General features: G+C 38.0%; 2 protein-coding genes and 1 long non-coding RNA gene across 5 annotated transcripts in view; 1 reads left to right on the plus strand and 2 right to left on the minus strand.

Moving 5' to 3' along the window:
- Positions 1-3,252, plus strand: part of LOC109851594 (EID1-like F-box protein 2) — an 8,998-nt gene extending 5,746 nt beyond the window's left edge. For all 3 annotated transcript variants that reach the window (XR_002249900.1, XR_002249899.1, XM_020421816.1), the window contains one exon: positions 2,791-3,252. The gene's annotated coding sequence lies outside the window, so the exon portion shown is untranslated. The remainder of the gene's footprint in view (positions 1-2,790) is intronic.
- LOC109851595 lies at positions 4,349-4,781 on the minus strand. Its single transcript, XR_002249901.1, has 3 exons — positions 4,698-4,781; positions 4,553-4,613; positions 4,349-4,460 (listed from the first exon to the last, which is right to left on the minus strand). It is a non-coding gene; the product is annotated as an uncharacterized LOC109851595 (long non-coding RNA).
- Positions 5,440-6,907, minus strand: LOC109821132 (protein MAIN-LIKE 2-like). The gene is made up of 4 exons (XM_020387326.1): positions 6,880-6,907; positions 6,242-6,330; positions 5,674-6,167; positions 5,440-5,593 (listed from the first exon to the last, which is right to left on the minus strand). The coding sequence occupies exons 1-4, from the start codon at positions 6,905-6,907 to the stop codon at positions 5,440-5,442; spliced, it is 765 nt and encodes a 254-aa protein (XP_020242915.1).

Raw genomic sequence — 14,274 nt, forward strand, 5'->3', positions numbered from 1 at the left:
CGCTTTTCCTCATTAGAGATTTTTAAGTTCTTACATTTAATTGAACTTCTTTGTCTCTTCTTTTGGTGTTTTACTCCGACTAAATTCTAATCATAGCTGTTGCTTGTTAAAGGCAATGGGTATTTTGTTGGCAGGTGCATAAATAACATCCCTATTGCTTCTGTTGTTTGTATTTCTTTTCCATATAAAATGTGTCTTCCACAATTGAAGCTACTGATCATCAATCTACTGGCCAAGCATTTCAAGTTTCGTGTTTAAGATCTTCTTATGATTTGTAGACAGAACCGTATATTGTATTCGGCATGGAGAATAGGACAGAGAAACTGTCTAAAATCGANACACACACACACACACATATATATATATATATATATATATATATATATGTGTGTGTGTGTATATGTATATATATATATATATATATATATTATTTATTTATTTCTTTCTTGAATATGTCTTCCACAATTGAAGGTTACAAATCATCAATCTACTTGCCATGCATTTCAAGTGTTTAAGAACTTTTTATGATTCGTAGACAGAACCGAATATCGTATTCAACATGGAAAATTAGACTGAGAAGTCTAAAATCCAGACATAAAGACACAGCTGTATATGTATTTTCTTTTGGTTATATGCATATTTGACACATGAATATATGTATTTGGCTATTACATACATACAGAAAATAAATAGTCTACACATATATACATATATGCACACACATATATACAAGGTTTGATGATTATGAGGTGGCTGCTCATTGAGCAAAATGAGCTGCCAAGAGAAAGAGGTGATGACGCTCACACCATCCGATGTGACTAGCAGGGTGGGCCTCACCACTAGCCTATCTCATGGTGACTCATTTTGCTAAATGAGCCATCATCTCATACTCAGTTTTTTTTCCATTTATATGCGCACGTACACATACTGTTTAAGGTGTGTTGTTTTAGATTTGCAAGAAAGCGTTTGTAATTAAACTGATACTTCTATTTTAATCATCGTTTTAAATATCCCCGACATAGCCAAATATATCGACTGATATATCTTTTACAGGGTTTGTCGCAACCGATATGGTATATAAATATTATTTACCATTTTTGGCTATTTTGGGCCATATTTCCTCGATATATTAGCCAATACATGGACCGATATATCTTTTTATATGTCTTGTCACAAAATAATATATCGTGTTTGGCAATTTTTGGTCGAGATATCATGATTTTCCCATTATATCAAATGACATTTTGGCCTAAAAAAATAGCCAAATGTTGCAACGTTGATTTGTATTCTGTTTGTTTTACAAGGGTGATCAGTGTTCCTAAACATATATTATGTATATTTTGTATGCTTAGATTTTATTACATATGTTGAGATTACATTTCAGTGCATTATACTATAAATGCAAACATCCATTATGGTATTCCTATATTTACGACATATCCATGATATTTCCCCAATATCCGCAATCCAATATGAATTTGGGTCATCCGATATTTCTCCGATATCCGATATTCAAAACCTTGATTTTAATAATAACAAATCCCAACAGTTACGTTTCACTAAAAGAAACTTCTCACTGGTCCCCTCCAAAAAACGGACTTCAACTATAGATCCCATTTTTCTACTCTTATGCCATCATCTCGGGAAAAAACCCTTAAAAACCATTGTGCTTACAGTTTTATACTCAAAACATGCATAACCCCTTCGATATTTTTCTCTTTGTGAAGCTTTACAACCTTCCATGACTTGATGAGTTTGACAAGATATCTATGTGGATGGAGTAATTGTGGAGGACTTTCTAATCTCTATTTTCAATTGATCTAATCTTAGAGTTGGTCACACGACTCCACCAGCTCCGCATTGGTAAAGTGGTGATGTTCTCACTTCTCGAAGTGTGTTGAATTGATGAAGAGATATTAGGCAGGGATATAGCGAAGATGGAAGAGGGTCTTGTTGAGGTTAAGGTGAGAGAATTTAGTCTGGAGGTGGTTAACGTAATGAGGGTGCAGAGGAATAGTAACGGCCTGTTTTCCTTCAATTATCAGTTTTAGGGACTTTGTTTTGGTTCAATGATTTTAAATTAGTAGATGAGCAGCTATACTGACAAGGGGAGTTTCACAAGCTTGTATCAATCTTAAATAAAGGGGCTATATGTGCGTCACATACAACACACTAGCTATAGGCTGATGTGACACACGACCTCATTTTTCCCTATTTGGAATGCTCTACAAAAAAAGAAAATAATAATAAATAAATAAATGTTAGCTTTTGACATTGGAGGAATGACCAACTTCATTTTGTATCCACTTCCACAATGATTAGAGGCTTTACTCATTGTTGACTGTTGGACATGTGCTCTGGTGTTTTAAACTTGTCAATTTTCATTAGGGGGAGCGTCCTACATATCATAGTTTTTTGGTTACACCCACCCAAACCAAAAGGCTGAGCAACCAACAACTGGTATGATATCTTACTAAAGTAGAAAGCTTGCGTATGCAACAATCCATCGTGTCTTATGGGAGGGATAATGTATATTTTGTGAACCAATTTATGATTTGTTTTGGCATTTGCCACTCCTTTGGGTTTTGTATGAAAACATAGCTAAACATGTCTCAGCAGATCCTATAATGTAACTTCAAATTAAGTGTTTGTACATTAAAATTTTGGTCCAACCATAGTATTCACAGTTTCTATTTTGAAGTTTGAAGGATTTACAAATGGAGTTTCATATTCTTTGAATGTTCCCCTTCTTATTCAATAGTTTAACACATGGCCGTTTCTTTCGAGCAGGTTGCCAAACGTTTCTTTGACTGGAATTTGTTGATGCTCTTGTAATCATTGTGGCTCTGACTTGATATTGCTGAAGGAAATAAGATGACATATAATCAGGGTTGTTGATATCCACCCTCATATTTTCATGTGACAAATTGCAAAAAGGAGAGGTCTCTCCTTTGGCTTCGTGCAGACTGAAGTGGCTCTTCAGTTTCTCTACTTGTTTGTCCTCTATCAAAAGGTTTCATGGTTTCAGCCTGACTCCGATGTCACGGATTGGACATTTTATTTACCTACATGCACCTGTATAGAGTTTGCTCTGCACAGAGAAATGTACTGCTTTCTTAACTACCTCTGTATAAAATTTGCTTCTGTTGTTGTTATTATGGACGCATGTTGATCATAGAGTTTAATTGTATATTGAAATGTTTATGACGGTTCATTATATGTGACAGTTGTGCTACTGTTTGTGGTCTAAAATTTTTCTCTTTTGTCCCAAGTATATTGAAGTGTATGGGAGTAGCTCTTCGTCTGCCTCGCTTGAGAATGAAACTTGGTGAAGCATGAGAGCACCCTTTACTGTTCCCTCAACGGGCCTTCTAGATTTTACTTCAGGCTCCTCTCATGCGCTGAATCATGATATCGATGTATACCGATTGGGCCTCAGAATTGATGGGAACTGGTAAGTGATGATTCTTTTTTGGACAAATTTTCAAAATCACCTTTTTTGGCATTTTATATAGCAAAACCGACCCCTTATGAAAATATTCAGCAAAACCGACCATTTTCTTCTGAAAAGGGTCAGCTTTGCCGTCGGAGAAATTTTACGAATTATACGGGACTGCTATTCCCGTGTATTTCTACCCAGCTTTGAATTGCATGGGACTAGCAGTCTCGTGTGATGGATTCCTTTGCCTCTGCTTTAAACACGGGACTGCTAGTGTCGTGTTTTTAGCAGAGAGCTCTGTCACTACAAAAAACAAGTGCACGGCACTGCCAGTCCCGTGCACTTCCTGGTCACAATGAAATGCACGGGACTAGCAGTCCCGTGCATTTCCTGTGCACACATGTGCATGTATTTCTGCTGTGTTGTTGCAATTCCCTGTACAAACTCATATTTCAAATGCAACAATCATAAATTACGCCATTGCATTTCATGTCAATTCCCTGTATAAACGCATATATCAAATCTAAAAATCATAAAATGCATCACAAACTCATACAAATCCAACAAATCACGCCACAAACCCACTTACGAATCCAATAAGTCACACCACAATCTCGGCTACAAATCCAAAAACCATCTATTGTCCCGAAATTCGTTTGTAATGTACATATCAAAATAGGATTGTAATTTATATAACAATAACGATTAGCTTACATACATCCAAGAACTCTTCTCCTCCTCCTTTGTCTTCGGCCTCCTCCATCCCGACCTTCAATGAGTTCATGATCCGGTTGCGTTTGTGGTTGTGACGATCCAGCTCCGTCGTCAACACGTTGGGAAGGCCCAGCTTCATTGTCGTTTCTGCGTCGTCCTCGTCTTTGTCGTGGTTGACGTGTGTATACTAATTACGCTACCTCTCGTCCATCGTGAAGGTCTTCATGAGTTCGATGTAAGGCTTGGTGAAGCCTCTGCATTATCGACTGATATATTGATGCATGTTTCTGTGCTTCGGGATATGTACCTACGAGAGATAATTCAAAAAAATCCGAAATACAAAAATTACTTTAAAATTCAAATTACAATATGTAAATTTCATATTTAATTCTACATTACCTGCTCGAGCCAATTCCAAGCCACGATTTGCAATGGTTTGAACATCATCTATTGCTGATACCTGCAAATTTTTCAAAAAACGTAGTTTAGCAATATTGAAAAATACTAATAAAAATGAACTTAAAATAAATTTGAAAATACTTACTAATTCTCTCTCATCTATACCCCGAGGCACATATCCTCTTTGCAACTCAACCGGGGATGTGGTCGCATGGAGTATTCATCTTCTGGTTATCCCCCAATACCAAGTGTAGTAATCTGATTCCTGAGGAGTTGGCTCAATTTGCTCAACAATACAAAAATGTCTATCATTCCATCTGTGTATATAATTTTGATGCTCAGCTGCCCAGTCCTTTTGTTGGTCTCCTTTCTTCGTCTTCCTCTCTATTTTTTCAACAAATTCCGGGAACATGTTGTGCAAGACCAAATTGTCGAAGCACGCGGTCCGGTACATGCATTTCTACTATCTTGAAACATATTAGAGGAACTCTAGCTCTCTATATAACTGGGTATTCTGTGCATATCGGGGGTAGATGATTGAGAAATTGGGTGTAGGGCTCCCATTCCATCTACAGAGTATAACATATAATTGTTGCATATCATTAAAACGAAAGTTGATATATAGAAGAAAAAACTCATTTTTATTGAAATGATATCTGAAAAATCTTCATGCGGTCAAGCTCATTTCGGTAGAAATCTAATTGTCTAGCCGGAGTCTCGTCATAACATTTTTGGACATTCCATCTGTATTATTTTCAAAATTCATTACTAAAATAATAAGTGCAATTATATTTACTACGTTAAAAAATATAATACCTGCATCCCAGTGGAATTTGTCCGTCTAATTGTAAATTCACGCATAGTCTCGGCTTCAAATGCAGTCTCTCTCATGCCCATACTTGCAGTAAGCTGAGACACCCTTTAAAGTCACTATTTTTCATGAATGCAACTTTGGACATCTCTCTATATAGGTACGCCAAAACTGCACTACCACAAGATAACGCACCACACGTGTCCAAATGCCCGATAAGTGGTAACCACCTAGCATTTTCACAACATTTCAAGTTATCAAAATAAGCTAATTCAATAGGCATAATTGTAAATACTAATAAAAATGATACCTGGCATGCACTTTATCTTTACTCGAATCTGGAAATAATATTGAACTGATCATGTGCATAATGTATGCACGTGCATGTTGCTCAATCAATATTGGTGGCGCATCAAAAGGCAACGGTGCCGAGAAGGTCTCTTTTAGCCACTTCAATTTAATATTTCCTCCAGGCATTGACTCTAGAGCTACACCTAACAACTCCTCACACTTGTCCGGCCAAAAATGTCTATCACTGCCAGTAACGCAAGGACCATCTATGCGGAGACCAGCTACATCCTGTAGCGTAATGGTAGACTCTCCCATTCGGAAGTGGAAAGCATTGGTCTCCGGCCTCCACCTATCTATCAAAGCGGTTAGTAAGGGCCAATCGAGCCTCATCCAACGAAGATTTGAACAAGTCAAGAAGTCGGCCTGTCCTACAGCTGCTATTATGCGCTCATCCTCTAGATGCCAACGGCTATGGCCGAGGCTATGATCAACCATAATAATATCTGAGCCTCTCTGTAAAGCAAATGAATATATAAGAATGCAATATTATAAGAATGCAATATTGAAATTATAAGAAACTTAGTTACCTCTATAAAGGATATAACATGTGAACGGTGTCGAGGCTGGTCATATAGGACCTCATCACTAACCGGTCCAGGCTGCATGGTGTATATACCTGCACATATAATTATAACATATCAATAACCGATCCACGGCTAATTATAGTTTCTATATTAAAATCACAATTTGAATATGTCAATTATTACCAATTAATTGCTATTTGTTGGGTCTAGCTGGACAACGAGGTCGAGTATGTCCCGGTTGTTTGCAAAGACTACATTTTTTATGCTTGACAATTCCTTCTCGTCCTTGATCCATGGTTGCCCTAATTCGCACAGATCGTGGTCGACCTGCTTGTCTCTTGTATTAAGGTGGAATTAGTCGTGGTCCAGTATATTCGGGGCAATGCCGACTATCATCGGGTGGATGAAAACTCTCATTGTATGCCTTTCGATAATGAATTGTTGAATACCATGGTGAACAATACCGATTATATGGAATTCTCGCACCACCCGGCTGATTGGCTAGGGATAGTACTTTTTTAGGAACTTCCCATTTATTGGCATTAATTGCCTGGCGCCCTCTTGAGTAATTAGGCGATATGCGCCATTTGAGTAGACTATATCTATCACAAACGGGCCTTCCCATTTGGGTTCGAATTTACCTTTCTTCTTGGAGGTGTTGAATACCATGGTGAACAATACCGATTATATGGAATTCTCGCACCACCCGGCTGATTGGAAGAAGCCGCAAGAACATGTGCACAAGGTATTTTTTGGAGTTATGGTATGTTACATATGCAAGTGCAATCAACATCAAACAGATTAACGGTGTAGATACCGTCATAATCCTGTATCCGCCATTCATTGTTATTGAATATAGTAATTTGACATAATCTTGCCACCTTAATTCTTCTATGCAAAATAGACTTATTTTTTGGTGTGTAACGCGTTGTCCAGTCTACGCCATCCTCACGCCTTTTGTTGAAGTATGAGTTTAGCCTATAGAACGTTCTTGCAACCAATGATTGTATTGGTCGTGTTCCTTTAAGAACGCTGTTAAAGCTCTCGGAGGAATTAGTTGTTATCATGCAAAACTGCACACCCTCATCCTTACATAATCCTCATCGATGATCGAATTGAGGCTTCAAGTTATGTTCAATCCAATTATGTACATCTAATGACAAAGACTTGATTTTCTCTATACAATGTTCATACACTAATGTATCGGTTGCACACCCAGTTTGCCACAAAAAAATTTGCAAATTAATCTCACCGTGCTTTTTTTTGAAATTATCTCTTATATGCCTTAAACAATATTGATGGTGATGTGGTTCACCAAAACCCTCATGTAATGCCCTTATAATTCTTTTCATCCTATCCGAGATGAAAGTAATTAATCTGGGCTCACGGACACTAGGAATCCACTTGTACATAAGTTCAAAGAATCACTTCCAACTAGAAGTATCCTCTACCTCCACAACTGCAAATGCTAGAGGAAATAAATCGCCATTTGTATCTACACCGGTCGCCACAAGAAGCACGCCTTTTACTTGCCATATAGTTACGTATCGTCAATGCTTAATAACGGACGACAAAAAGTGAAGCCCTTAATAGCAGGACCAAATACCCAAAATATTCGAGTGAACCTCTCCATCCCTGGTGCAATCTTTTCAAATAATATTTCATATTCAGTATCCGGATTATTTCGCTTGATAGCTTCAAGATACTGTGGAAGTAATTCATAAGATTTTTCCTAATCTCCAAATATTTTAGACAACGCTTTCCTCCTTGCATCATATGCCTTATATTTAGATATCTTAATGTCCCGCATATCATATACCCTATGAAATATCTGACTTGCATTTAGATCAAGTTCAGCTCTAACTTCAGGCATACTTAGCTTACATATATAAGAGGAAGATGCAGAATAATCATCGACATCCACCGATGGATTGCAACATGTATGAAGCCCGCAATATCTAAATATTACAAATTGCTCATTTGATGATTTCCTCACATCTGCATTTAGAAACCAAGGACATTTCCTATTTCTCTCATCTTGTTCATTTGCATGCTCTACTTCATTCTTCTCGTTGAAATAACATTTTACATAGTAGTAGGTTGCATTAGTTTTTACAGGCTTGAATTTGACCCGATTTTTTATAGACCATTCTCGAACCGCAAAGATCAATGCTTCCTTGCTCTCGAATAGGTCCCCTTTTTTAAAAGTGAAGTCCTCAGGCCGTTGAAAATTTGGACCAACATCAACAAATTCGCTACCCGGTGACGCGTGTTAGGCGTAAGCTTATCTCTATTTAGAGATCGAGATAAAGTCTCACATGCATGAAAGACAAGGATTTTGGTGCTACGATGGTGAATATGTAGGCTTTGTCGTTGTTTCTTCCTGTGTTATGTTTTTACTTGAAACACTGAAAGAAAGTTAGAAGTGTCATAGGTGTAATATTAACTTGGCATGAATTTTTATTTAGAGTGAAATTCAAAAAAAAAATTATTATCACTAGGATAATTCCAGAAAATATTTAATCCACTGGGGATTTTATAATAAAAACTTGTTATCTTGTTGAAAAAGGATTAACAAGTTCATTAGGGGGTTTGACTGTTAGAGGTGTGATGTTAACATAACAATATTTTATGGGCCTATCGCTCTATTGAAGATAGTCAATAAGTTGATTTGGTCGTCAGATGTGTGATATTAACTTGACGGGCATGTGGATCTTTCGCTCTATTGAAGAGAGTCGATAAGTTGATTGTCAGCGGTGTTTTGTTAACGTGATAAGATTGTGGACCTATCGCTCTATTGAAGAGAGTCGATAAGTTGATCGGGTCATCAAAGCTGTTTTGTTAATGTGACAAGATTGTGGACCTATCGCTCTATTGAAGAGAGATGATAAGTTAATTGTCAGAGGTTTGGTGTTAACATGACGGGAATTTGTTACGATTGGAGAAACTTTATGGACTTATCATCCTATTAAAGAGGATTAATAAGTTGATTTGTCAGAGGTGTGATATTAACGTGACAGTAATTTGCTACGATCGGAGCAACTTTGTGGACTTATCATCTTATTGAAGAGAGACGATAAGTTAATTGTCAGAGATTTGGTGTTAACATGATGGGAATTTGTTACTATCAGAGCAACTTTGTGGACTTATCATCCTATTAAAGAGGATTGATGAGTGGATTTTATCAGAGGTGTGGTGTTAACGTGATAGGATTTTGTACTTGTGATTTGAACAAGATTTTGAAGACTTAGCGTCTTGCTGAGGAAGATTGTGATTTGAGCAATTTTGAGGACCTATCATCCAATTGAAGAGGATTGATAAGTTAATTGTCAGAGGTGTATTATTAACGTGACAAATTGGGAGTGATGCAAACTGAATTCATACTCCGTGGGGGTGATGATCGTCAGAAGTATAATGTTAACTCGATGATGTGAAAGATTCTTTACTCTTAATCCAGTTAGTTTCAAGTAACCAACCCCCAGTCTTGATTAAGACTTAGCAGGGAAAGAAAAAGAGAGGTAGACATGACATATCGCCTTGTGGGGCACTATCCATCAAGTCGGAATAGAGGCCCATCACCTGGTAGGCTACTATCTGATGAGTTTGACTATCAGAGGTAACCGTTAACGTGATAGTTTTGATAGACCCGCCATCCTACTAAAGAGGATTGGTGAGAGAATTTGGAGAAAATGGACTATCAAAGGTGATCATTAACGTGATAGTTTTTGCGGACCCACCATCCTACTTGAAGAGGATTGGTGGGGGAATTTGGGGAAATGGACTATCAGAGGTGTATTGTTAACTTGATAATTTTAGCGGATTTCATGGTTAACAGAGGTATTCTATTGAACATGATAACTCAGAAAATTTATTACTCATAATCCAATGAGCTATAAATAAACCAACCTCCGGTCTTAAACAAGCGCAGGGGGGAAAAAGGGTAGACATGGCACCTCGCCTAGTGGGTCACTATCTATCGAGTTTGACTATCAGAGGTAACTGTTAACGTGATAGTTGTTGGACCTGCCATCCTACTGAAGAGGATTGGCTTCAGTGGTCGTAGTATCTTCCCCTTCTGACTGAAAAGATTGGACTTATATCCTGCCTACTTTGTTCTTCAGCTTTGATCCTGACAATAATCTTTTGAGCTTGTTCACCTTTAGAGATCAGTTGTCTCTAGGAACTGTATTCTGCAACCCTCATTTGTGCTAGAAAGTCGGTCTGTAAGTTGTGTTGACGGGTCTCCACTAAGGTAGACTGCGTCATACCTGACAAACATCGAAGAGCCATGCTTCGGAACCTCTTGACGAAGGCTTTGACGGACTCCTTATTCTTCTACTTAGTGGTAAGAAGGGTATGGATGGAGACTTCTGTATCCTCTTCAAAGAATATTGACAGGAAGAGTCTCTCTAGATCTGCCCACTTTTGAATACATCCCGCAGGCAGTTTCCTGAACCATTCAAAAGCAACTCCTTTGAGGGTGCCAATGAACAATCGAGCCAGTATGGCGTCATTTGATATCACATTCCCAGTCTGTGACTTAAAATGATAGATATGTTGGTTTAGTGTTCCTGTGCCGTCAAAAGTTTGTAGCGCCGGGACATCAAATTTTGGAGGATAAGGGGTTACATCCCATTCCGCGGGATAGGGCCTGGCAACTCTCTCACCTTGGAGCTCGCTTCTGTTAGCAATGGCATTGAGGCGAGCTTCCAATTCTTTCATTTTAGCCGATTGAGGATTCTGCTTATTCTCGGCTTCTTTCTCTTCTTCAGATGAAGAGACTATGTGATGAGCTTCTTGATCAGAGGTGTCGTTCACTTTTTATTTCGCCTTCGATGTGGACGATCCTCCTTTCCGGGAGTGAGATTGTGACTCAGCTTTCTGGAAATTAGCTCTATTGGTAATGATCCGATCCATCATATCCCGAAATTGATTAATGGTTTCCTGTTGTGCTCGGAGCATGGCCTCCTGCTCAGCGACCCTCTTTGAGAGATCTTCAGAATTTTCTGTCATGTGGGCGAAGCTCTCATGTCCAACGAAAGAGCTTGATGATTGGGACTCCGCAATGGCTGAGTGTTCATCATCGGAATTGGTTCATTTAGCTAACCTCCGATAGTTGACAGAGGGAATGGCTCCTATTCACATCCGAGTGTGTTGGTAGATTCCTTCAAACTCGTTAGCGATTTCTCTGACGTTTGGAGAACGATCCGTATCTGACTTATCAGAAGTAGGGACTGACGATTTCTCTCTACCGATCACATTGATAGTGACTCCAGGATACTCGGGCTCTGAAGACTTCTTCTTGTAATGACGTCGTCGCTTGCTTGATTGAGCAATGCTCGTCAATCGGTCGAACAGTGATCGCCTAGGCACAGATGCGTAACAGTGACATTTCGAGAGAACTGCAGAAATAAGCCGCTCACATTGACATGAATGAGTTGTTTGTCGCACAGGTCTTCCTCTTGACAACAATTCCCGCAAGTCGAAGATTTGGGATGAATCTCTCACAAAGCGTGAGGACAAAGATAGAACCCCCTGCCCGTTAATGGGTAGAACTGGTTCTTGTTTAACATGGATCTTGAATCTACGTTGATCTTTTTGAACACGACGAATCGTATCGCGTTCCAAAGAAGGAACACGAGGTTCGTGTTTAGCTTGATTAACGCTAGACCGAAGTGTAAAACCCCGATAATTTTTGAATGATATATTAATATGAGTTTAATTATGATATATGGATATTTAGTATGATAAATATCATTTAATGGTATATGAGTATAATACCATGTGTTTTGAGTATGAACGAGTTCATACATGAGAGAGAAAAGAGTCGAAACATGCACAATGGCCAAACTCATGAAAAACTAGAAATGCCCAGTCTGGTCGACCACCACGGTCGACCTTGGAGAAGATTGGAGGCTTTCGAGCGGGGATTTTTCTTGGTTTTTGGCTTTTGGAGTGGAGATCTCTTTCAACCTTGCTTCTAAAATGTTTTTCGATAATCTCAGATGAGTATCATCTATGCTAACCCCCCTCCCAATTTTTAAAATGTTTTTAAAGAGATTTAAACATGTTTTGTAGAGCCTAAATGACTAGATTATGAATAAAAGACAACTCATTTGTATTATATGTATAAAGATTAGGTCTTTAATTGCTAAAAAGGTTGAGAACGAATTTTACAGATGTATTTAAGATCTGAAGATGATTTTAAAACGTGGTTAATCTAAAGAAAGAAGTTTGATTCATCATTTTGAGCTTTTATGCAAGTTTTAGGGTTTTGAATATAAATATAATGCATAAAATCATGGTTATATATGTTGATTTTGTTTTCAGATATTTCTATCTGCTGTAACATGTTTGTATGCAAGATTCATGAAGTATTTATCATGTTTGAATCACAAAAACACGACGTGAACACGACACATACAAAAATCTGGAAAAAACTAGATTTTGGGCTCACGGTCGACCGCCAGTCTGATGTTAGCCTGTGCATGGTTTTGGTTTGATTTCGGTTTGTCGAGTGTTTCTCTCGACCTTGTGATGATTAACTACAATGTTAAAACTTATTAAACACCTGGGATGATGGTGAACTTTAGATGTGGACTCGCACACCGAGATATGTACACTTAGGCTTGATTTGTGTTAAATTAACACACTTTTGTCACAAGTTAAAATTTATAAATACACATGACTAGTATTTGATCTTTTACGTATCCAGAAATAGGGAGATGAAACCTATTACCGCAGAACGATTGAGTAAAAGTATTACAATAGTATCGTTATTATATGTATCTGGAATACGGAGACAATAAATCCTATTGCCGCAGAGCAATTGAGTAAAAGCATTACAAGAGTATCGCTATAGCATAAGATGATGCACACATAGATATTTGATCAGTTGTAAGTTTTACTTCCATGATAGATTACCCGTGAGTAGGGTATTTCTTTTTAAGATTTTTGGCACACCCGTTACGGGCGGCAGTTATATTCGAGTTGGTTTGGTTGGTATCCTCTTATATTAGAGCAGGCTACTCGGATGTAGTTCGAGATGAGATATTTATTCTTTATGTTGGAGATTGGAGTATGTTTCCTTGACTATTTGTTTTTCATTTATAGAGAGCTATATGAATGATTTGATATATGTATGTACTGACTCTATTTTCTTATACTCCTACCACTTTCCCTGGGGAGAGGTAGTGATGATCTCGCTAGCGCTTTGACGCTCGTTGTTTCCCCTCTTTCAGGCAGCAAGTCTGGTGCATGGAGAGTCGCAGGTTGATGGGACTTCCTAGTTGTCCATTTAGCTACTTATTATGCTTTGTAGTTATTGCAGAACTCCACATGTAGTTGATTATTTTCAGACTCTAGATTGGTACTTTATTTTAGAGTTGAGAGCTTTTGTGAGACTTTGTTTATTTGACTCATTGTATTTGAGATCTATTTTATACTCAGAGATATTTCTATTCTATTTCAGTTGGGCTCATTCTTGATATTTCTTATGCTTCTTCTGTGTATATCCAATGTTGCCTATTTCTATTTTGCATGTCTGTACCTTCACCTATTTATTGTTTTTACTAGAGAGATAGTGATTGTAATGGTGAAACATGTCGTAGCATGGTGGTTGGTGCTTAGCAGGTTTGACAATCCGGGTTTCATCTGGGACTGCAGCCTTGTGTGAACCCTGGGACGTCACAGTTGGTATCAGAGCTCTAGTTCCAATATCCTTAGGATCATCCCTGTGTCATATTGTGGAGTTAGGATAGAGTTTACTAGGGATCATGTATACAGTCCGTTAGGAATCCTTAGTATGAGTGAGGACGTACTATATATGTACGCGGAAAATCAAAAAAAAAATTATGATCTATTTGCTTTGAATAATAAAGCATGATATAAGATACATGTGATAAGATTTACTTATTGATATATGTTATATCCTTCATGCTTGAGATCCTATTTACTGCGTAATAAGCTTTATTTTAGAATTATAGATGTCAGGAAGAGGTCGTGGACGCCGAGTTACTCGTGCTCAGGGAGTTGAG

This window comes from Asparagus officinalis, chromosome 8 (genome assembly GCF_001876935.1).
Source record: "Asparagus officinalis chromosome 8, Aspof.V1, whole genome shotgun sequence".
Lineage (NCBI taxonomy): Eukaryota > Viridiplantae > Streptophyta > Magnoliopsida > Asparagales > Asparagaceae > Asparagus > Asparagus officinalis.

Bases quoted from the DNA above. Each gene is read 5' to 3' on its own strand.
- LOC109821132 (XM_020387326.1), bottom strand. From the start codon at position 6,907: ATGGTATTCAACACCTCCAAGAAGAAAG. The intron at 6,168-6,241 runs GTAACTAAGTTT...TTTGCTTTACAG, and splicing joins ATGTTATATCCTTTATAGAG to AGAGGCTCAGATATTATTAT. The intron at 5,594-5,673 runs GTATCATTTTTA...TGAAAATGCTAG, and splicing joins AAAGATAAAGTGCATGCCAG to GTGGTTACCACTTATCGGGC.